Below are 25,448 nucleotides of genomic sequence, written 5' to 3' on the forward strand. Positions count from 1 at the left end.
GCCCTAGAAGGGGGGCCCTGTGTGCCCCCTCCTTTATGTTTTGGTGATGACCTGGGACGTGGCCCACACAGAGGCAAAAGCATTAAGAAATACGGGAGACAGCTTTTTTTTTTGTAATCATGGGGAAATCCGCGGATCCAGATGTGAATTTCTTTGTGATTTAATAAAAAATGCTTTTGAGCCTTGGCGGGGTCCTAGAGGGACCCCTGGACCATGGCTAGGGTATTAAGATATAAATGCCCTGCACCCTTTTTCTTTGGTTTTACATTTTTTTGGGGACTCTGCTGGAGCAGAGTCCCAATATGGCTGCCAGCACTTTTTGTTTGAAGTGTTGGCAGCCAATCAGATCTCGACAGAAGCTAGATTTCCCTGGATCAGCGGCCCTAGATATAGAAATTTATTTTCCCATTAATATTTTCCAAATTACTGAACAGATTTACACCAAAAAAAAAAGCGGGATCTTTGGACCCAAACCTACCTTTTTGCCAAATTTGGTGTAATTCTGTCCAGCGGTTCAGGCTGCAGACGTGTCTAAAGAGTGTATGGGAATTAACATGGGAAACACACTTTTTTTTTTTTTTTTTTTTTACCCACTTCTCCCCCCTTCTCAGCCCCTCCTTGACGAATCAACCCTGAAACTTTCCTTGCACAACCATAAAGGGCACTTTTTTGGAACATTTTGTGAACATTTGTCAAACGGTGCCAAAGATATAGGCAAGTCAAAAAACATCTTTTTTAATGTAAACTAAGTCCTACTCTCTCTCTCTGTGTCTCTCTCTGTCTCTCACTCTGTCTCTCTCTCTCACACACACACACACACACACACTCACACACACACACACACACCTCTCTCTCTCTCTCTCATTCTCTCTCATTCTTTCTCCTCCCTCTACCTCTCCTTCTCTCTCCCCTCTCTCCTTTCTCTGTTCCCTCTCTCTCTATCTCCTATGTACACGCAATTCCTCAATTACAACACAATTTAGGAACAGTTTACTTAATGGTTAGTTGTGCAGTCATTCCCAGTCCCTTTTAAATTTAGTCTTAAGTGCTCTCTCTCTTCAGTGTTGCCTGCCGACAAGTAGGTAAGAATGCTCACCACAACACAACTTTCAAACTCCCAGCAAGGCAAGTCGTTTTCACAGACCCCTTGCATTTTACACATTGTAATAATAAATTAAAACTGCTAAATTACAATAAAAAAATCATACAAAGCCCAGGGATATAACACCACGTATATAGATCCCGGGCTAGAAACATTTACTCGACCACTCGCTATGGTGGGTTTTATTTTATGAAGTCGAGCTATTTTTAGGTCCTACTGGCCCCTTCTGGTGAGTGGACAAAGAACAGGTGTTCTGTTCAGTCAGAAACTGAATTACCTATTAAGATGCTGTTAAATATTATTCTTGTCACATTTGCTTGGTGTTCAGAGACAGAGGTCAAACGTCAGTTTGTCTTCTTGCAATACAAATACTTTTCCTTGTGACTACAGAGTTCCAGGATTTTGTAAGGTGAACTGTCTGACTATGTGAAATGAAAGGCTGTTGGCATCAGGTTTTTCCTAGCACACAACACTTATATAACTAAGTCTACTTTACAAACATTTCAAAATATATTTCGGTAGCCTTGAAAGACCACATTTTGTACTTCTGTGTGATGAAAAAAATATTTTATTAGGATGAAAAAAAAGTCAGAACACTTTACTTGGTGATGTGCAAATGATAAATGTTTTCTGAAACCCAATTTTCACAGATTATTTTTAATACACTATGTTGTTTTATCAGTAAAGCTGCAAGTTAGTGAGACGGTTTTTGGACATTTTTGGGAAATTTACTGTCTGTAAATGACAGTGTGCTACCACATTATGCTTTAGTAATATATTATTTTAAAGTGAGTGTTTAAACATAAACTGAGAAACACTCCTGCCCTGATGGCAAAGCTATTAGTAAACTAAGAGGCAAGTCATGCATGGATTATGTGTACCCTATATGTGGGCTGGAATTATTGTACATGGAGGAAACGCTTAGTTTATTTATTTAAACAAAAGAGGATTTGTTCACAGAAGTAATGCTGAACTCGCATATTTGAAGGTGCACTCATATGTGAGAATAAAGAAAAAGGCGACTATAAAATACAATATTTGCCAAGCATCACACAATTTGAGACTCGTTTCCCGGTCAAGTACATTACAGTTAGGTCGAGTAGATTATGCAAGCTACTCGACCGGCAGGTCTAGTAACATTTTTATGATTTTTCGAGGCCTGGGATCTGTTCAGCATTGGCTATCTGATGTACTGAATAGATAATCTGACGCAAACTGCCTCAGCATTCTCATCACATCACTCGCACAGCTGGAACACATCTTTTGTCTCAGGTGCAGGAAATAGTATGTGGTCACATCACTTTGCACCGCTATTTCACCCTACCAATTACATAATCTGAGAAGAGGTAAAATTAGTTCCCTCCCTCAAGATGATTTAGTCTGTGTCACCTTTAGCTGTCAAATATACATTCCATCCCCTGCCCGACACTCAAAATTTACATTAAAATGACAAACATTTGTCTTTTGATCAGCAAAACCATCAGCATTTTGTGTTTGTTAAATTAACCCAGCCAAAAAAAGAAAAACATGCACTTAACAAATGGTTTACCTCAGATGTTTAGCTTTTTGGCATATACTTAAATCCTCTAGTACGAAATTCCAAAAATAATTATTTGAAGAGAAAATACTGCAAATTGGAAGGCAAGTGAGTTACAAGAAGGTCAAATGCTGTTAATAAATGTTACATTAATAACCCAGAAATTACCAAGCCAGTAGTCGGATGGCACTGCAGGTCGAAAACCTTTAAATAACTTTCCCAACTAAAAAGTAGATACTGAAATACCACATCATCATAGACCATGTGCGATTACATCTAGAAAATTCCATACACAATTCGTAAAACTGAATTCTGGGCACTTATTAAGGATTTGTTTTGGGCAGTTAGCTTATTTTTGTTCGTGGGGCATGCCCCTAAAAGCCAGAATAAAGCAGTGAAAATAGAAAAATTCTCTGTGCTGTAAACGTCGATCTTTTCGGGCCGGTACAAAATTTGCCATGGCCAGCCCTGCAAGAAAATGAAAGAGGTGACAATGTAAAGTAAAGTGTGACCATGCGACTTTGAAGTTGATTAGTGTTATTGCATTCTGGCCTTAGGCCTGCTGACTGCAGAGAAAATGCATTAGACATTTGAGAATGACATGCCCTAAAGTAACTATAACTCACGCCCGCCATGCACAGTGGTGTCAATAATGCTATTACTTCTGATGTTACAGTGCTGTTTTCAATGATGTCATACAACATGCCATGAGTGATGTAATATGGGAGGTAATTAGTGTGTTGCAAACGCATGAGTTATAGTTCCTTGAGATAGTTATGACTGACGTATTTTACTGATTTCGTACATTTAAAATGGTATGTTTTTATCTGACATTTTCAGCAAACTATAATGTCCCTTTAACCTTCATTTTTTTCAGTGAATTTCAAAGTTTGTTTTAATATAAAGTAACATTATAACAATTCATAACTAAAACGACCCTTTAGCCTTTGGTTATTTCAATGAATTTCTATATTTTTCTAGTGTAAGATGTCTAATGCCATGCGTGGCATTGGTATTGGCCCCTACCCCTTACTGTGAACAGTTTTCGCTTGTGAGCCGGGTGGGGTTGGATGCACACGGTGGACTGTATGATGTAATAATATAAAGGCTGTAATATTTAGTAAGGCAGACCTATTGACTTTGTCAAAGGGTCAGAACACTAAAATATAAAAAACGGGCCTATTGACTTTAACAAGGGGTCAGCACATCAACATATATAAAGCAGACCTCTTATCTTTGCCAAATAGTCACCAATAACCATAATTAAATGTAAATTTTATAAATTTACATCTTTATTAAAATTAATTGTCATAAAATATTTTCAAGAAAGCCTTTAAAAAAATACATATCTTTGAGTGTTTTTTAACATATTTCAGGCCACGAATTGCCACAATAGAACTAACCACAAGGGGTCCACGAACTCCAGCTGAAGAGCATACAGCTACATCTCAGAGTGCTTTGAAAACACATGGTAAGCTCTCCTGGGTCATGTATTCAATGACCCAGGAGACTTACTGTGTTTTTCTTTAATGTTGCTGGGGGGCTGCAGCACTCTACGCAGGCCTCTGCAACATTAAAAAAAAATCTTGATTGTGCCCATCCCCTTTGGAGGCACTACCAGGTTCCACAAAATATTTTTTAAAAGCCCTTGAGAGCATTGTGGGCACTCCAGAACTGGAGCAGTTAATGTGAAATGAGTGGCTACTCTGCTCATTTCACATTTGCATTTACTTTTTTTTTATTTATTTTTTTACATTTCTTTTATTTGGGGAAGGGGGCATGCACCCCCCCTTTTGAGCCATTTCATGGCCCTGCGGACCTCATCCCCCGACTTGATTTTTTTTTTTTTTATGGTGAGTGGTGGTGTGTTGCCCATTCCCTAAGCCTTCTTTGGCTCAGAGTAACCCATCCCCCGGGGCTATTTCTTTTAGTATTCTGGAAGGGGAGCATACAGCCTCTTCCAAGAGCCTTCTATAGGGCACAGGGACCCCAATGCCCAGGGCAGATGTTTTTTTTTTTTTTAAATGATCCCTCAGGGCTGATTGTTTTCTGTGGAGTGGGTCGTGGACTCCCATCACCCCTAGAGGGCCCTGGGGACCCCAAAACCCATGGCTGATGGCAGCTGTCTCCCGGGGTACCGAAACCCCATAACACTGCAATTCCCTGGCAGGGACATCTTGAACTCCTTGCACTAGAGCACACACTTGCATTGCTTCAGCCCTGGGGATGGGGCTCCCAGGGCCTGGTGATGGTCCGGGAGTGAGATTTCTCTCACCATAAATAAATTGACTGCCTGAGGGATGATGACCTGGGAGGAGGGGGCATGCTTCCCCATCCCCGAGAAATAAATGTGGCTCAGGGGATAGGGTCTTAGGTGCCTCTCCAAGGCTTGGGTGGTCACGCACTACCATCTCCTAAAAGTTAATGCAGCCCCGGGGGAGGTGGTCCCTGGGGCCTCTACATGGCTCAGGGAGGGGGAACCACACACCACCCACCCCTTAAGATTAAAAATTATGGCATCCTCTGGGTTGGACTTGGGGACTCTCCGGAGGTTAGGCCCTGTGAGCAATCCATGTTGTGCATGAGGCTGTGAAGGGTGAGGTGATGGTCCTGCAGCTGTGTGTAGTGGTGGGTGGGTCAGTAAACTCTTGGATGTAGTATATGATAAGAAAAAATCACTGAAAAACCTTTCTTTATGGTTAGTGTGATGTTAACTCCTCAACCTACTTTAAAAAAAACTTCAGATATTCACCTAAAATAACACAGTTAAAATCGGGTATTGCTTACAAATTAAAACTGGAAAAAACACTGAAATTCACAAGTTGTGTCAAGAACCACAATCCATAACTCTCACAACAGCCATGCAACCAATAACTCCAAGACCAAATGCACTTTTCATTGAACCAAACCAAAGAAATGAATTCATCACATTTTCAAATGTTAACTATCACATAGAATCAGTAAACGAATATATAGTTCAGACAGGTGTCTGTTCATCAAATCCAAAAGGATTTTTGTGCCAAGATTCTTCGAGGAAATTTAATGATATGCCCTGCTTCACACAATGTTATAAAATATAAATGCTGAAATTGAAACTCTGGTCTCTTGGTTCCTTCAACAATGAACATTATAGTCACAGAATTGGATTACGTGTGGTGTTTTTAAAAAAAAATACATTTTGTCACATAAGACTACATGTTTTTTTTGGGTTTTCTCTATTCCATCTTTCATCTTGCGTGGGGCACTTATAGTCATCACTGTGCATTATGTCTGGTCTGTCTACGTCTACACCTTACTTCAGTCTCCCCTTCACCTTTGGGAGCAAGCCAGCTTAGAAAATAATGGGAAGAGGTGGCATGATTCGCTGACATTTCTGCAGGTTAAGTACTATACTGAACTAACTCTAAAGCTTATTTGTCCAAGAGAGTTTTACATAGATTTGACTTGAAACCTGATTGTCCCTCATAAATCTGAATCAGACGATCCTTTTGACCTCCTTCAGCTAATATTTTTTTCACTTTTAAGTAATTCTGTTCTCGGGTAATCTTTCCATCAATATCACTGCTACTAGTTCTTCACATTTCATGACACAGCCATCATATATTCCATCCCTTACCTCTCATCCCTCCTGTACATACCCAATGGAAGGAAGAAGCAAGCCTGGGAGTTGGGGGTACATCCTTAACAGAGGTGGCGAAACACAGACCAGACGTGTCTCGTGAGCGTGTGACACAATGTATGACAGCATGAGTAGGGCACACCAAGGGGCGTGCTGCGATAAGGCAAATATTTTAGGAATTATCAAACTCCACCTATGTGACTTGGCCTGCAACACCATTGTCCCTTTGGTACACCCGAGTCATTATATTTCAGTCATATTTACATAAACAGTGAGTTTTCTTGCCACAAGATGGCTAATGGCAATATTTTAGGTGCAAGTTTGGTGTGCTGAGTAAAGTAACTTGGTGCTGCAATAGAAGCTTTGAGACCTGCATTTCTCCATTCAAGTACAAGATTCTTACAGATCCATTGTTCTTCTTTGTACATAAATGTTCCTCATGAGGATTAGAGCCGGAGAAAGGCATTTTGGCTACATTTAGGACTTCAAGCCTGTAGTGGGTCTGCCTTCTTAGAGATCAGACAGTAGTTTGAGTTCTGATGGCTACTTCTAACTGCAGATTCCTCATCTCTAGCGCCTCCCCAGGTGCCTGACTGGATCCATGACATTTTACAATAGTTCCTGCAGCAGCTGTGACATGGACTGCTGATAATTGCCACCCTTGTTTGCATTAATTAGCTTCTCTTTTCTTTGTGCTTTGATGCAGTTCCTGAGCCCTGCTTCCATTTTTTGTGGGTTTTGCCAACTTTGTTCAGTTTTAAAATGTAGTGTGCATGCAGATCCATCCTAAAGCCATCAGGGAGTGAGAAGTCACCCTCTGTCATCAAACACAAAAAGAGAGATTGGTCCTTCTTCAGGTCGCAAAGTCGTTTCTGGTCCTGTTCACCATTCTTGGGTAAGTCCAGGACAAAGTTGAAAGTCCAAACACAAGAATTGAAAGCGAGATTTCTTCATACTTGGGAGAATTCATGTAGTCCATTAAAGAAGGGCCTGACTCCGGCTTCACCTTCCAATTCCAAGCTGATCCCAGGTTCCGAGCTGATACACTTTAAGTTTCCCAGGGCATTGGTGACCCTACAATGGATTGATGCCTTCGAGATTTGTGAGGAGACGTGAAGGGGGTATCCTTCCTAGTTGCTAGTCGCAGTGGTATAAGCAACGGTTTGCAACTGTAGTTGTGGTTGCACCCCTTAAGTCAGGCAGCATCCTCTGAAAGTAGGTTGTAGTTGATTCTTAAAAGGGCAAGGTGTCCCTTGGGACACTTGCCCCTTTGTGAATCCTGATGGGTAACTTTGGGAAATGGGAGCTGAGAGAGGAGCAGGCAGAGGTACAGGAATACAATCTGCTTTTCCTGATGTATTCACAAAAGGAGGCTTTTTTTTAACTTTCTTTTAATTTAATTTTGTTTTTTAAACCGCACTGGTTTCTTTATGTAACGCGGGCTGCTTAAAAAACAAAAGACTCTCTTTTGAGAATGCAAACACATTTGTGGAAGTCCACTGTTCCTCTGTAGGCCACCATCCCTGGGTTTGTAGCCAAACACATGTGGTTATAAATAGCAACGTACCTAATGTGTATTTAGTAGGCAGATCAATCAATGATCCCCTGTGACTGGAGAATTGTTGCTATGGGCTGTTAGTACAAAGTTTGCATCGCAAAATCAGACACTGGTCACAGAAAGTGTGCGCTATTTGTGGCCACTTTTTGCGACCTGTCTCTTAGTACAGTGGGCTCAAGGTTCTATACTACATTTTACACATTGTCAATTCCTCAATTGTTTTTTTTTCTGTGCTGGAGGGTGCAGAAAATGTCTATGGATGCCCTGATGGGGGATGGGAGGCAGATGGTTGGTGCACAGGAGCTATTGCAGGGTTTTCTGGGTCCAGTCTGGCACCTGTGAAGATTCGGGACGTGAGGATTCTGCAGTTAGGTAGAGTATCCACAAGAAAGAGCGTCACTCAGGGTAAGAAACTTCATCTGTGTCCAATGGTGTACCTTCGGGTTACTCTATTCACCTGCACATAATTAAGTCCTCTTTCAAATATTCTTTTACATGCCCTGTAAAGTTTTGCTTGACGATTTTAAAGAGATGAATCATATCTTCTGTCTCTCCAGTCAATGAATATATCCTCGTGAAAGGTGATCCCAGCTGTGTATTTCTCTGATATTCCACAATGTAGGGCTGTAGTTCAAATATAGGTTTATTTAGAGGCTTTTTCATATGCAGGCAATACAATTCTAACAGCATGTCAGCTTGGTTGGCAGAATGATAAGTATCATTCTGCTTCCCCTAATAAATAATATTTCTCAGTGTACTGCCCTCGAAAGGGTGAAACGCTGTATCTGCTGATGCGACTCAGAGTTCTGACCTGCAGATTATTGGATGTGCGGCATAAGCTTTAACTCAATGAACCAACTTGACAACTGCTACAAAACTGTCTTTTAACAGTAGTTGTTCAAGCACTATGCCGATAAGAATTCCACCAGGCTAAAAACACTGCGTGGATGCTTTGAGGCGGTCTCAACTACTCTAAGTAGCATCAAGCCCACGGTAATGCCGGGATTCTACAGTGTTTTCTCAGGTCAGTGCAGCTGCTTCATTGCATGCCCTTGCGATCGTAAGCTAAAGTTTAATTCTGAGAGGTTTCTGCATCTCGAATAGGAGTATGCCATGAATGCGCCAAAATGGGTTACATCCTTACTGATGTTGCCACCCCCTTTTGCTACAGTGTGGCCTTTCTCCCGAGAGAGAGTTTGAAATTAATTTGGTGGATTCTAGAATTTCCTTTCGAAATTCATAAATATTCAGTTACATCAAATTTATAAGGCTGTCGATCTTCTGCAACTGGAGTTAAAATATGGTGTCTCCCAGCAGCTGTTTACAAAAATTGGCACTATCCCAAAAGAGAGATGCCTTTAATTGTGGGTAAATATGAAGGTCTAGGTTATTGTTTGAAAATTAAGTGGGCTTCATGTCATCTTTAGCCTGCAGCGATCAGTAATACTGCCAGGAGGTTGGGTATCGTCGTGCTGCTCTGCTGTTGTATTCTGAATATACAGTAGCAAATTACCGGAGACAGTCAGGGCAAGTAGACATGACATCCCCTGTTGGGATCTCCATACAGGTAACAAACACTTTACGAACAGGTTGCTTTAACTTTACCAAGAACTGGTCTATAATTCAATGCCAAATTAAACCCGAAACACTCAACCAGACGACGAGTTTGTTACAGTGGAATCTATATGTAAGAAGGGAGCCCTAAAGTAGTTTGTACGCAGATTCATCGTTTCCTAAAGCTGTCCCATGTGAGATCAGAGGTTCCAGCTACTGGGTATCGCGAAAGGTGTTTACAGAGACCGGTCTTTATCAGTCACGCGTCCTTGAGCCTTTTCTATTCAATTTATATATAGTAGAGCGACCTGCTGAGCTTGACAAGGTAAATGTGCATCCGCCTAATTTAGGCAGGTAGTTTACTCTGAGCTTGCTATACGCAGATTTTCTTTTACTCAGTAAAACAAAAATTGGCCCACAGAAACTACTTACCAAATTAAACGAGTATGCTCTAAGCAACAAAATGGAAATCAACTTAAATAATACAAATGTAGTCATTGATGGCAAAAGAGTGAGGAAATATCTAGTTGGCATTTAAATAGACTAGCTGTGTGAAAATAATTGTAATACAAGTATCTAGCTGTGCCTGTCAGTAACTGTGGCATCTTTCAGGTGCATAGGCAGCTAATTAAATCTAAAGCTTGTGACCTGGGGATAGCATTGCTTTCACTCTAAAAGAACCGATGGGGTCCACCCTTGATGCCTATTTTGGAAAGAATTCTGAACCACGACTCTGGAACAACGAGGACTCCTACAACGCAAGCGTAACAACGCTTGCCGGAACAACAACTGCTTTTTTTCTCTGCCTTAACCACGCAAGTGCTGAACTACGCATATGCGTGGTTAAGGCAGAGTGGATCGGGAGAGGGCGCGGTCAGGTAAATGGTGTTAGGTGGTAGTTTTTAGAGGTGGGGTGGATTAAGGGCTTGGGGTGGGGGGGTTGGGGTAGTTTGTTTTTTAGGGGTGGGGTGGGGGAATTGGGGTAGTTTGGTTTTTAGGGGGCAGGGGTGGGGAAATTGGGGTAGTTTGGTTTTTAGGGGTGGAGTGGGAGATCGGGGTAGTTTCGTCAAGTAAGTGGTGTTGGGGCAGGGTTGGGGTTCGTTTTTAGGTGTTGCTTAGGTTTGGGGGTAGTTTTAGGGGTGGAGGTGGATTAAGGACTTGGGGTGGAGTGGTCAGGGTAGTTTTATTTTTTGGGGTGGGTTTGGGGGTCGGGTAGTTTTGTTTTGTAGGGGTGGGATCAGTTGTTTTTAGGGCGGGTGGTTTTTGGGGATCGGGGTTATCAGGTCAGGTAACTGAGTTTGGGCAGGTTGGGGGATAGATTTTAGGGGTGGGGTGGATTAAGGGCTTGGGGCGGTGTAGTTTTGTTTTTAGGGGCATGGGTGGGGGGTCCGGGTAGTTTTGTTTTTGGGGGCGGGGTTGGGGAGGTCGGGATAGATTTGTTTTTAGGGGCGGGGTGGTGGTGTCAGGGTAGTTTTGTTTTTAGGGGCAAGGTAGTTTTGTTTTTAGGGGAGGGGTGGGTTGGGGGAGTCGGGTTGTTCTTTTTTCTTTTTTAGGGGCAGGGGATCGGAGAATCAGGGTAGTTTTGTTTTTAGGGGTGGGCTAGTTTAATATTAGGAGTGGGGTACTTTTGAGCCTTAGGGCGGGTGCGGGGTGGCATGATAGAACCATGCATGGCGTTCCCACACATGACTTTTCTAGGCATGCTTTTACAACCGCCTTGTTCAGGCATGCTTGGTTTTCGCATAAGTTGTTCCATCATGCCTCCTCCTATTTTGAATGCGCAACTGCTCCCAACCATTATTACCTGTTGCTATGAAGCCCTTAGCGGGGAGAGAAGCAAAAACTCTAGACGCTCTTACAGCCAACACCTACAGACAAACATTTTGTTTACCTAGAATCGCCTCAAAGGCACAGATTCGACTGAAGTTCTCTTAAGGCATAAACACCAATGTGCCTGAAACACAGGCAAGGCAAAGATAATTAATTAAGCCACCTGATCTGGTCAGAAATCATGAATTTAAACATCAAAGCCCCATCCCGATGTTATCTGGAAGACATTTTTTTTTTTTTTAAACATTCTTCATTGGTTATCTAAACCAGCAGTAACAATGACAAATGGTCATAAACACATGCCATAATAAACATAAGTACAGGAACGCACAGTTCCAGACTCGCACAAAAAATACGGAAGTAGAAAGTGAATGTCATGTACAAAAATAACCAGTCCCCATAGCTCACAAATAGTAATAAAAGAAGGAGCAAATATGTTGAGAGTATGAAGGTCAATCAAACTGGACAGCGAGAAGGAATCACCAGTATCATCACCTGAGAACCGGTTCAAATCACAGGGATTTGAAAAGACAAACAGCAGTCCAGCCTGGGTAGCAAAGTCCTCATCCAGCCTGTTATCAGACCTACATCTTTTCAGTCTCAGCTCCTCTGCCACAGCCCATTCTGCTACATTCTCCCAACGCTCCAGACTTGGGCTGGCCATGCCCTTCCAAGTGGTTTCATATATGTGCGATAGAGGTAGTGAAAGTGTGTGAGTTTAAATCTAGCGTTGCTTGATACAGTGTGAAACAACCCACACATACGGAACCATTGTGAGTCCTCTATCTCTATTCTCACGTCACCACTCCAGTTAGCCATAGCCGGAGTAGGAGATCGCCCCTGTCAGCCAACATTACCTTATAGAAGTACGTAATCAGATGTCGCCCCCACCCATCTCCATTAAGGCACAGAAGTTATGAGAGGAGGGAAGGGCTGTCAGAAAAGAGGTCCAGATGTCCCTAATAATTGCCGAGAGGCTGTCGTGTTGGAGGAAAGACCCTGGCCCCAGACCTAATGAATCCCGGGCTGCCTTAAACAAAATAAATTCTTCATTGTGGAATAAATCCCCTAAGGTATTGCAACCCCCTTCTCGCCATGGGAGTCATATCCACCGACTCAGCAAACAGTGGTGTAACAAAACTTAAAGGAGGACCCCCTGCAAAGTACCTGAGGGACTCCCTCCTTCCCCGGACCCAGTCAGGGGTCTGCTTCCTGTGCACAGTGGACTGTAGTGAGGGGGGATTTGGAGCCTTTGTTGTGCCACTGTCAGCAAGAGTCCGGTACGCTGGGAGAAGCCTAAAATTATATTCCCCAGCGAAAGGGTCTCGCAGTAGGACCGTTTTAACTGTATGCTTCTCGAGCTGTGCAGTCTGTTTTGGAAAATAGCATGGGGCAATTACCTCTACCACCCTCAGTTAAAAGCTGGCAAAGGGAGAGCATAGGAGTCATCTCGCAACAATTCCTTCTCCTAATTATCCACCTCTGCAAGCCAGTGTTCTGCATGTTCAGTTTCCAAAGCCAGATAACATCGTTCCAAGTTAAATACTCCTCTGAGGGACAGATCAGGATGTGTCTGGCAACCCGGGAGTGACCTCCCACCCAAACCAAAGAAGAAATCAACGTGTTCAACTGATGAAAAATGGACGAGGGGGATACGGTTGAAAGAATGTTGAATGCAATATAGGCAGCAGGGTAAGAGGACCAGTTTAGAGATGGCTACACATCCAGTAAGGAAGATTGGGAGAGTGTAAGACCCGAAGGCTCCCAAGTACACTAATGATGTTATATTGCATTTGTTTCCAAGGGGTATGTGCGGCCCTCATACCTAGATAACAAAAGCTGCTGGTTTACCAACACAAGGGGAGAGACAGTAAAGACGTAGGATTCTAGGACATCAGTGCCCCCAGGGGGAAGATCAGGGACTTCCGATGATTAATACGGAGACCCGACACCTCACAAAACCTGTCCAAAAGGTCCAATAAAAGGGGAAGTGGATGTCCCGGCGTAGACATATGAAAAAGCGTGTCATCTGCATACAGAGAGACAAGATGAGTAGTGCCCCCCACAGCAGTACCCCTGGGAACAAGCTCCCGTCTGACCCAGATGGCCATCGGCTTCTTAGCTAGGGCAAAGAGAAGGGGGACTAGGGGGCAGCCCTGTTGTGTACCCCTGCCAACGGACCAGGACTCTGGGTATAGTTTTCCTACCTGCACCCTGGTGATGGGATTGGCATACAACAACCCAACTCAGGAATAGAACCGAGGGCGAAACCCCAGTGAACTTTGGACCTGCATCAATTACGGCCACTCAACAGTATCAAAGGCCTTCGCTGTATCTACAGAGCCAATGACAAGAACATACTCCCTGTACTCCATCTCATGTAGGACATGGCTTAGCTGCCTTAGATTCAGCATGGTATTGTGACCAGGGATAAATCCACATTGGTCCTCATGGACCTACCGATGCATGACAGGGCCAAGCTGGAGAGTGAGAGCCTTACAGAGAATTTTGAAATCCTTGTTGATCATGGACAGAGGTCTATAGGAAGTGGGATTCGAGCCATCATACCCTGGTTTAAGCATCAAGAAGATATAACATTCTTGCATAGAATGAGGGAGGACCCCAACACTATGGGCCTCATCACGACCCTGGCGGCTGGCGGTACACTGGTTGGTAACACCGACAATAGGCTGGCAGTGTACTGCCAGTGTATTATGACCGTGGCACATTAGCCACGGCCATATTGCCGCCCCCTCCACTTGACCACCAAGCTTCCGCCAGGAAGTCATAATCCCCAACTGCCAGCCTGTCCATGGTGGTAAACACCGCCATGGAAAGGCTGGCGGTAAGGGAGACTCGGGGTGCCCATGGGGGCCTCTGCACTGCCCATGCATTTGGCATGGGCAGTGCAGGGGCCCCCAGGCACAGCCCCATCGCACATTTCACTGCCTGAATTTTGGGCAGTGAAATGCGCAATGGGTGCTGCTGTACCCGCTGCACATCAACATTGCAGCCAGCTCTGTTATGAGCCGGCTGCAATTTTGATGTGTAAGGAGCCACAAATACCGCCAGCACTGGCGGTATAGTGGCACCCGCGGCTTCGGCGGTCTTTTTGTAAGACCGCCGAAGTCATAATGAGGGCCTAAGTACCTTAATGTACACCTCCAGCAGGTGCTGAGTAAGGGAAGGAGTGAAAGCCTGGTAAAACTCCCCCCGGTAAGCTGTCATCACCTGGGGATTTACCACGAGGAAGTCCCCAGAGCACCTCGTGGATCTCCTCTAAACTAAGAGGAGCAACCAGATCTGTGACTGCCTCTTCATTCAAATGTGGAAGAGCTATGTGAGCTAAAATAGTGTGAATGTGTTCTGGGGAGGGAGGGGGGTATGAGGGCTGGGGTAGGCACCCTCCAGGGGAGCCTGGAAGGTCTCACACAACAAACAATACCCCTCTGAGTGCATATATTCCCCATTCCTCCCCCCGGCCGATCGCTGGAGATGGAGCACTGGTGATCGAGGAATCTCCCTTCAAAGGAGACAGGCCATGAAGCAGCATGAGGTGTCTCCCTCCCTATGAAGGCGCTGATGGTACGATCTAAGGGTATACTTTTCCAACTGGTCTCTCACCTCCTCCACATAAAGCAGTGCAGTCAGTTATGCTCGGGCCCTATGACGTCAGCCTGCAGCTGCTGTTGGACATGTGCCAATTCATTTTCCCTCTGCTGGAGCTCTGACTGGAGCATCCTAGGCACCCCACAGGAAAGCCCCACATAGTGCCACCGAATCACCACTTTCATCGCCTCACGTTCGGTCACTCGGTGTGATGTGGAGAACCAATTCGAGTCAAGGTAGTCCAAAAGGGTCCCTGCAATCGCATTCCTCCCCTCTACATTCTCCATCCGAAGGCCGAGCAGAAGGCTGTCCCCCAAACAAACTCACAGAGGTCTGTGGCATGGTCTGAGAGATACCAAGCCAAGTGGGCAACGGAGCCCACCCCACCATCCATAGAATCTAAGATCAGTATATGGTCCAATCAACTGTGCTTGTTGTGAGTGGAGGAAAAACAAGTAAATTCCTTCACATCGGGATTAGTGGCCCTCTCAGAATCCCCCTCGCACCCAGGAGCATTCAGGCGGCACTTGCGCAGTTAAGTCCACTCCCCAAATGAGCCATGCTCCAGAGAAGATCAACAATCTGGCTTGAAGCATCCAACCAACCCTTTGAAACAGAGAAAAGGAAAAGAAGAAGGACAGGAAAAAGTAGGAGAGAAAAAATGGAAGGGCTCCTCATAGTTAGGATATTTCAGTCTCGGGCACCACATCTGAGGTCTGTGCAGGGGAGCCAAGGGCACCCCTATCAAAGTCTGAGCAGGCAAAGTCTCAGGTAACAGAGAGGGATCTTCTGTGACAGAGTCTATGGTACTGTACTCTTGGACTACAATGCGACCCAGTTCCTGCTATTCCTGTAGGCAGGGGTCCCCACCACAAGAGCGACTATTGGAGCCCTCCTGGTACGATCTTGGAAGGAGTTTGCAGCACACAGTGGGCGTACAGAGAGATGAGGAGTCAAACCCCATGGGCCAAACTTCCTCTGGATGTTCAAAAATAGTACGACTTCCCAGCGACCAGAACTCTAAGCCTCGAAGGATATAGGAACATGTATTTGAGATTCATTTCGTGGAGCTTCTTATTTTACAACAATGAAGGATTTGCGGCTCTCCTGCACCCTGTGGGTGTAATCTGAATATATTGCGATATTGCTATTCTCGAACTGCAAGACCAAAACTCCCTGGCTGCTCTCAGGATGGCATCCCTGTCGCCGTAGTTTATGATCCTGGGGATGAGGGCCCTAGGGGGGCCCTTCGCCATGGGTAAAGGGCCTGTGCCTGGTGTGCTCTCTCTCCACCACAAAGAAAACTAAAAGACCTCTAGGGTGCAAAGTGATTTGCACCGAGCCTTCTAGGAAGGACTCTGCCGACTGGCCGTTCGCCTGCTCCGGGAACCCCAAGAGCCTTATTGCAGCAAGTGCCCCTCTGCATCCTCAATTCGGGCCTCCAGCGAGGTCTCCAACAACAGGTGTCACACTTGACCCCTGTCATTTATGACACCTGTGGTTTTGTCGCATCTCCGACTGCAACATAGTTATTTTAGACTTGGTGTGTTCAACTTTGTGGGCAACCTTGCTTAAGGCAGCACTTAGAAGGTTAAACTCAACAGAGACACCTACAATTTTCCCCTCCAGAGCCTTTATGGATTCCTATATGGCTGCCAGCAGGGCCGCTTGTAATGCTCTGCCTCTTTCTCTCTGGGGACTGCTCTGGAGAGGATGCCAACCCACGGTGCGCGAGCCTGTGCGGTGACTGCCTGTGGGTGGGTGTGTATTGCATAATGGTGTTGCCTTGAGCCTGGCGCTGAGGTCTGTCCCTCCCCAAGGCTAACAGCTGGTTCGACTAGGGTTAAGCAGTGGAGTCAGGGAACCGTGTCCAGGTAACTGGAGAAAGGACGAATGTAGGACCCTGGCTCCTCAAGGCATATCAGTAGGCTACACAACAAAACATTGAGTAAATTTCAGTTCGCCAGCAGACTGACCCCTCAATTGGGCCTATGAAGCACTCCTCAGGAACGCGCCTGAACAGCGAGGCTGCCCTGGAGCTGGCCGTAAGGGTCAAAGTCGACACCTCCAAGAGCTAAGGGCGGTATGTCCCAAGGATATCCCAGTCCCCAGGTGACAAGCGTCCATCTGCAGGGACAGCCACAGATGGGGCAAGAGGTCTAGACAAGGCGACCCCCAACCTCTGCAGGAGTCAAGCAGTCTGCAGACCAGTCCCCTGTTGTGGTCTTTCTAAAGCCCTGGAGCCTCCCTGGGCACCTCTGCGTCTGTTGCCCAGGGGAAAAGAAACCTACCCAGTGGTCAACCAACAAATAGCAGCTCTTCTTAGTGGGGGTGGCAGCATCAACAAGAGGAACCTCCGCCAAGCCGTCATGGTAAGGCCGGGCCACTGCAGGTCACAGGTAAGTCCACCGGGCAGGCACCAGTATTAGAAGCAAGGATCGTACTGCACGGCACTCAGTCCCTGTGGGGTTCGCTCCAATCGAGCATGGGCCCAGGTGTGGTCCATAGTTGGTCATGGGCTGCACAAGGATAGTCCCCACCCAGCTGGCAGAGCACTGGATGCAGCACACCATGCATGCGCTCCACTGGGTTAATGACCAACAGTCTGAGCACAGGCTGCCAAAAGGCTTGTGGGGAGCCATAGAAACAGGGGTGGGGCTGCCGGCCAAACTCCTCAATGCTGCCTGCCCCCACCATGAATAGCTGGTCACCAACAATTGCAGCAGGAGATTTCTGGGTGCGGAGCGCAAGCCGCATAATAGGCAGGGTCACACAGCCCAGCATTCCACCTAAGACAATACTGGCAATCTGTTGTGGTTGCAAAGATGTAGGAAGGTGCTCAACTTGCGCTCAGTCGCTTGGCCCAAGGCAGGCCCGGGCTATACAGAAGTGATTGCCACAGGCCGATTCCGATGGCTGCCGGATGGCGAGCTATACTCAGCCCAGCCACTCTACTCGGCCCGCTCACTCCCAGGATGGACAGCCGAACAGAAAGCTTACCAGGCCAGGTGCTGTGCGTCACAAGGATCCCTGGAGTTCATGAGAAGTGGCCTGGACCTAGAGTGCTCCACAGTGTTGTGCAGCATCACCGGAGTCTCATAAGCACCAGTGAGTTTAGCACTGTCCGGCTGAGTGCGGATCACTGACCACGGTCGGAACCCCTTGGGAGGCCCAACCCTCTAAAGGCTAGAAAAACAGCTGCAGGAGGAGCAGGTCAAACAGCGGTCCCCACTCTGCGACTCACGCACGATCAGGATGAAACTCTGGGTGTAACACAGCCTGAACCGAGCTGGAGTCAGAATGAATGTAGGATAATTTGGTGGGGGTGACGGAGCTCCCTAAGAACACGTTCTATCGACCATCTTCATTGGCCACACCCCATCTGGAAGAATCTTTAAATAGCTTGCACATAAAAGAGCTTTGGGCCACTCCAGTTACCTTAAATTAATTAAAAAAGCACCCTAATAAGAATAAGTTTCTGTCATCTCGCTTGCAAGACAAAAATTACCTTTCAATTCGCTCATATGCCTTTAGTATTCTGAAAAACGATCATGCCCCACAGAGGCAAACCTATTTTGACACAACTTCCTTAAAAAATTTCAAACACAAACTTATGGTGTGCAAACCCGGTGGCCATGTCACAAAAGTCGTGATGCCACAATGGACTAATTGGTGGTTCATTAATAGGTGCAGACTGTCCAGTCAAACTTGTCTCCATACTCCCAACATTAGTAAACTAGAAGAAAGATCTGCAGAGACAACTGCTGATTCAAAGGGGCATATATTTCTATAGACAAAACTCGATCTAGTGTTTAAATAATATACCACTTATTAAATTCCTGCCTCAAGCAGAAAATAAATTCGAAAGTCATTAAGCAAATTTCAATACTACCTCCTCCCTAGCCAATACTTTCAGCTCGTTATGCATGAATTTATCTTATGTTCAGCTAATTTGATATCATTTTGTAAAACGCGGTTTTTAACTGAGGTATATTAATGCGTGTAACTTTTTATTGTGCAAGCATGAAATAAATAACTTGAATTTGAGTTTGAGGTTGTGACAGCCAATTTACCCCCTGTTCCTATATACATTCTTGACTTTCTCACAATGGGAAATGCTCACTTCCTCTTAGTTGATTCTGTCTATTCTGTGCTGAGATGGGAGTAAAACTAGGGCCACTGTCTGTTCACTTCATGTATAGTTCAAGAGCATTGCTCGGCTATCCCCCAGGCACCGCTTGAGTATCCCAAGGGAAACGTCTGCCCCAGTCTCCCTCAATATTGATCCCTCCATCCCCTGCCACGGTTAGAATGTGAAGGTTGGTGGGTGTGAGATTGGAGGAGTAGTCACTGCTACTTACAACCCTCTATTCCTAAATGACAGTTGGTGCCTTGAAGATGAGGGGCAGAACAGCGGAAGTATATCTACCATCTTTTCCCAGCCAGACACACAGTATAGGATAGGGTGTATTCGCGGTTACCACCTTCTCTCCCAGGTGACCTTTCTTGCTAGGGAAATTTCGCAGAGGTGCCAAAATGTGCGCCCTGAGATCACTTTTCCATTGATTCTTAAGCCGCATTTCCTCCTTTGTTGCAAATAATGTTGAGAGTAATGTGTTAAAGGTGTTGTATGCTTCATGCAGAAGCTACATGGTCTGACAATTTGCGCTATGCACCGCCACAGTGGCAGTATCAAGGACAAATTAAAAAATGATGATTCCCATTCCATAATTTCACATATATGGTAAATAAGTACTGGCAAACCCAAAGTACCTGGTTCGCATTGTTTTGATGTCATGTAAGCTGGAAATTTTTGTATACCTGTGATTCAGTAGATACAGGGTGAAACCGTTATTCCACGCATGTACAATTTTGAAGTAGAACATGACTTCATTAGCCACCTTCTTCACCCGCGATATATTGTTGTGATGTGGCACCACGTAACAATCTACGATGTGCCGTGGCCATGTAATGATCTTATAAATGCTCGTAAAAGCCAAATACTACGATTATCGCACAGCATGGTACCTAGAGAAATGACCAGTCTTTTAACACGCACTAGCTCAGATATTTCTAGTCACTGCCATCTTGTTGTATTGGAACATACACATCTTTGAATAGGCAGACCTTGCTTTTTTCAGTTACTAATTTTAATTTATTGCAGCGATCTGTCTAACTTGTCTGGTAAGACTGTAGAAATCTGCACTTCTGAAAAGTCTGCCACTGAGAAGAGCATGATCTATTTTCAGTGTTTTCTTCTCTTTGCAGTATTTTCAGTTTAGATATCTAAGGCCGGGTGTAGTACTTTGAATACATTCAAAAAGCCTGCTTCTCAAAACCTGTGCATATAACTGCCCTGTTTCATTGACTGAATCCCCTGTCCCATAGTTACAGTTGTGGATGAGCTGCAAAGGTGATCACCGTACTGACTGTTAATAATGTTTCTCAAGTCTGCAGTATGCCTTGAGTTTGCCAGTCACTGATGATTACCTGCACAGACCAGTGGTGATGGGTAAATAGAGCTACATAGCAACTATTCCATCTCAATGCACTGTTTCTTTTCTTATAGGTTATACATTTGTTGAAGAGCAAGTATCAGTTCAGTGAAGACGAAGCAAACATCCTTTGTGAAAAGTACCAAACCAAACTCCTCCATGAGTGTTTTGATCCTTCTGCGGTGAATATCGACAAGCAGCGGATCTTGCACTGGGAAGAAGCGATTCAAGCAACTCGGCCTTCAGAAGCGTGCAAACATATGGCAGCAGAATGCTATGATCTTTGGAAGTCCACTCGACTGCAGCATGTAACCTTAGCTGAGGATACAAGGCACATGCTCATTGAACTACGGAAAATGGCCCTCTTGCTTCTGTTGACTAATGGGGAAAAGCATGTGCAGTGGGAAAAGATTGATGCATGTGCCTGCAGGTCATACTTTGATGCCATTGTTGTGGGTGGGGAGCATAAAGAGGAGAAGCCATCACCTTCTATATTCCATCATTGCTGCAACATACTTGGGGTGAAGCCTGAAGAATGTGTCATGGTTGGTGATAGCCTAGACACAGACATTCAGGGAGGATTCAATGCTGGCTTAAAAGCAACTGTCTGGGTCAATAAATCAGCACACATGGGAATGACAGATAATCCCTTCCCTGCGCCGGACTTCATCATTCCTTCTGTGCTTGACCTCCCTACGATCCTAACTTAAGTGGTAAAGAAAATTAAGTTCAAATAGTATACACATATTTTTGGTGAAATTGAAGTTAATTTTCCTTTGGGTGTATTACCAGGTTACTGTTTTTAAGCCTTTGTTTCATATAATATGTGTCTACGCAAAGAGTTAAATGAAGTAGTGGATCAAAAATGGATTGAAATGACCAATTAAGAATGTTGATAAACTCAATGAGATTTGAGTACATATTTAACAAAAATGGTCAGATGAATTGATGTCAAAGTGTTAAGTGCTTTGTTAGAAAGTCAAGAATACGAACAAGCATGCAAATCACCACTTCTCTGCTACCCAACTGCCACAAAGACACCCACATAACAGACTGCATCCTCTGCCACCCTGCATATTGCTTCAGTATATTGGTTGGAACAGTGTAGGACTGATTGTTGGTCACATTAACAAGGGAAGGCCTGGCTGATGTGTTCCTACTTACAATCTGTTCCTCTTGGAAGATAAAGTTTGTGTTTTTTATCTAGTCTGCAAGGTGTAGTCCTCAAGGTGCTGTGTCTCAGGTGTTTTGCTGCTAAATGCTGAAAATGTTCAAGTAGTTTAATGTTGAAACCCAGATACCTGATAATCAGATATTTTGCTCGCCTTATTTGAGTGTGAATAAGGTGTTGCGAACATATGCACTAGCAGTCCGCTAGCTTGCCTGAATTTGCTTGTTTACTTTTTGGGATGGGGGCAAGGCAGTGTTACAAGGTGGTTAGTAAAGCAGAAAACCTGGAAAGTGCACTGCAAATATACAAACCTGTAGGATAGATTTTCATGAAAGTTTAACATGGTCTGTTATGTTTCATGGGAATTTAGAGGAAAAGTTTTCTTCATAGGGAAATATATTGCTCCTGTAAGGAGGGGGGGGGGAGTAAACGTGAGAAAAAAATGCAAAACAATTCATCAGGATTACACCGGAAAATAAAGGACTTCCTATTGATACTTCTACTCTACCTGCGAATTCCTCACCTGTGAATCTCCCACATGCCACACTGGATCTGAAAACCTTTCAACAGGTCTCTGGTGCCAGTAGGAGGTGCTGAATCCAGGTCCGTGTTGAGCTTGGAGCTGTAGTTACATCATCAGAGGTATAAAGTGCTCTGCCCTGTGCCATGAAGTCAGTTCCGTTTTTTCCACACCTTTTGATGGGGGTCTGGAACTTCACTTCACCTCACATGAGAAAATTACACTTCAAAACGTTTTTTGGTGCAATGCATGGGATATGTTGCCACTGAAAAAATCATGTTTCAAGCCATGTTGTTGGTGTGATCGTATTATGTTCAACTTGGACCCCCTATAACAACTGGTGGTCGGTCCTAGGCACCATATATTGTAGTGTGCCTTTTGCATCCAAATGCACCCTAAGGCCAGCAAGGAATGCAAACGAAGCTGTTCAAGGCTTGCACAGAAGAAGACAGTAGGAGTCGTTGGAACACACGGTCAAGGTCCTCATCACGGGTGAGGTTACCTTCTCACCCCTCACCATCTACAAAGTCTTCCGAGGAAAAGAGGAGGCATCACAAAAAGAAAAGGAAGCACTCATCTTCTTCAAGATGATAAACATCAAAAGGTAACACATCTCCAGCTTCATCGTTTACAGAGCCTGCACTAGTGGAGATTTCTCCTCAGTCGTCGCCGGCTGATCCAGCCTCCGATGCCATCTCCATCTCCGACTCCACCAACTGTTCCAGTTCCGGCTGTGACATACACCGAGTTCCAGATCGAGGGTACATATCCATCCTCCTCCTTGCAAGACATGATGGATATTTTTAAAAGGGCAGCAGTCCTCTCTGGAGCGCCCCAGCCTCAATGGAAATTAATGAGACTCCATTTGGCACTTTCCCTTCGAATCCACATGTCCCTCTAATGCCATTAGGGGCCTACCTGGCCAATTTTCACTCACTGTCGCTGTGGACCATTTGTTCCTGAGGTTGATGCCACCAACAAAGTCAGAACATCTAACAAGTCTGTCTCCCTTGTCACTGCTGACCCTGTCACTGCCTCCACTGCCAATCTTAGCATCGCTTTTGAAGTCAACCACGGAACCACTATCACTGCCTTTGGTGCCATCTCATCTCTCTTGTGATCACTGAAGCCCCTTACAGGTACTGATGAACTAATGCTGGCTGTTAAAAAAAAATCCATATCTAGTAGTCAATTCCATCGTCTTCTAAAAGAAGGTCAATATCAAGAGGCCATTCCCAATTGTTTTTTTTTTTTGGGGGGGGGGTGGGGGTCAAACTCAGATCAGCAGTCTCCAGAATATCAAAGGGACGGTAATGACACAAACTTGGTTTTAGACCTCATATCTCTCCAAGAAGCAAGTGGGCTGGACACCACCCAAAACTGACATAGTCCCTCGATCAGACCCACTTGAGATGGCCTCAGCTGGGCCTCTTTTACCATTTTAAGGCAGTAAAGCACCCATAGTCCAAACTGTATTCTTGTCAAGCTGTTTTTAGGACGATAGCATTTGGCTAAAAACCACCTTCGAGAGATCATTCTTTTGTTTCTGTATACCCCTTGTGGTAACGTCTGATGGTCAAGTTGTCCATGTCCCAACATAATCCTTGTGCTTTTCCCACTCAACCACCTCAGTGGAAATCTTAAAAAGTTGAAAGGATGGGAAAGAAAGCATTCTCAATGGGAAATCTAGTTTTGCTATCTTTAAATGATGCCTTTTTACACGGGCATCATACAGACAAACTTTGGAACATGGCAGCCTCGGTATTTACGAACCCTCATTTTCATCTTCAAGTTCATTTTGCAGAGGTTGTTAAATATGGGCAAGATGTTTCCCTTCAGATTAGAAAGGCTGGTTTCATAGCTACGATAATGAGCTCCTCCATCATGCTCAAGCATCCTGCTTGGCTGCCTTTCATTGGATTAGTTCTAATTACAGCTATTAATACTATGTATACTATCCTATATAATACTATGTAGGCAATAAAAATGGGAAAAGCAGTTCACAAACAAACTCTTTTGCAATGGATTATCTTGTGTATCAACATCTACTAAACTCTGGCAAAGTAAAAGCGGCCCAAGGATATCAGAGTACACTCCACTAGAGTGAAGTCATCTACAGGTGTGTTATCCAGGGAAGTTCCCCTGGACATTTGCAAAGCTGTAATTTGGTGTTCCATACCCACCTTTGCCAAACATTACTGTTTGGATTTGGAAATGAGGAGGGATGGGGATTTCAGAGATTCCACCTCGCAGGATTGCCTTATTTGAGTTTTCTTAAGACTCTTCTACTAAGGGAACATTACCTGGGATTCTATTTAAAGGTGTGGAATCTGCCAGAAGAAAAAGTTGCACATCTTTGGTAATGATATTTTTGGTGAATACTCTTATCTACCCGAAGATCCCTCACCAATCCTCCCTCCTCCCCATTCTGAAAAACCCTCTACCATAATGTAAAAAGATGCCAAATTAGTTGTTGCACTGCATTTGTTCGAAGATATCATTCTTATTGATTGCAGTAAAAACTGAGTAGATCTGACATCAAGGCATTGGGTGAAGCGCTTTATACTTCTGATGATGTCATTGTGTTTTGAAGCTCAGTGTTCATCATGAGTCAGCGCCCCCTACTCAAGTGCAGGAGAGCTATTTCAGAAGTTTCCGGATCCAGTCTAGCATATGTGACAGACAGGAAAAAAAGGAATTACACCATCCACCCAAAATAGGACAGTGTAATTCCCTTCCTCTAGATGCTTCTACTCGGTCAGGCTGTCAGAGGAAGTAGTCTTTCGACTGAATACTTCAAAAAATATTTTTTTAATTATTTATTGTGGTTTATAACAAACAGAAAGTAAAACAAACTTAGAACTGCGAGCTCAACACATCAAAAGTGACACTGTACACAGTACCAAAAAAAGTATATGATGCAGACAGGAAAACCAGGAAAGGGGGAAACCAGCCACTCAGAATACTAATGATCATTTACAGGTAGTAGTAACAAGTACATCAATGCCTTAGATTACATAAAGACAGAACAGTGCAACATGCCGCACCACTTGCAGGCAGACATGGCTACACAATTCTTACGTCTGTCTGTCTCTAAATGAGATGGGTGGAGTGAGAGTATGGGAGTAGGGCACTTAATCTACCTGTCAAACTCTAAAGTGGGCCACTAATGTTCATTGCCATTTATATAGTACGTTATGGCCACTTGTGTGGTCGTGAAGTTCTGTTACCTACATAGTTAGAAGGATGCTATTGATGTGATTAAAGTATCTGGGTGATTTAATGAAGGTGCTCCAGTCGTATTGTAGATGGCTGCTTGATGATTTAAGTAGAAGATAGTGTGGTGAGTTGGTAGGTGTGCAGCTGCTGGTAACGTACTTGAGCAGTAGTTCGGAGGAGGACTTTGTATATGTGCAGGAGATGCGCATGAGTCCACAATATGTTGCACTCCAC

General features: G+C 44.5%; 1 protein-coding gene across 2 annotated transcripts in view; it reads left to right on the forward strand.

Moving 5' to 3' along the window:
* Positions 1-24,952, forward strand: part of NANP (N-acetylneuraminic acid phosphatase) — a 90,250-nt gene extending 65,298 nt beyond the window's left edge. For both annotated transcript variants that reach the window (XM_069235073.1, XM_069235072.1), the window contains exon 3: positions 20,379-24,952. In XM_069235073.1, coding sequence (XP_069091174.1) covers positions 20,379-21,014 — 636 coding nt within the window. In that variant the 3' untranslated portion in view covers positions 21,015-24,952. The remainder of the gene's footprint in view (positions 1-20,378) is intronic.
* The last annotated feature ends 496 nt before the right edge of the window (positions 24,953-25,448 follow it).

This window comes from Pleurodeles waltl, chromosome 5 (genome assembly GCF_031143425.1).
Source record: "Pleurodeles waltl isolate 20211129_DDA chromosome 5, aPleWal1.hap1.20221129, whole genome shotgun sequence".
In the NCBI taxonomy this organism is placed as follows: Eukaryota; Metazoa; Chordata; class Amphibia; order Caudata; family Salamandridae; genus Pleurodeles; species Pleurodeles waltl.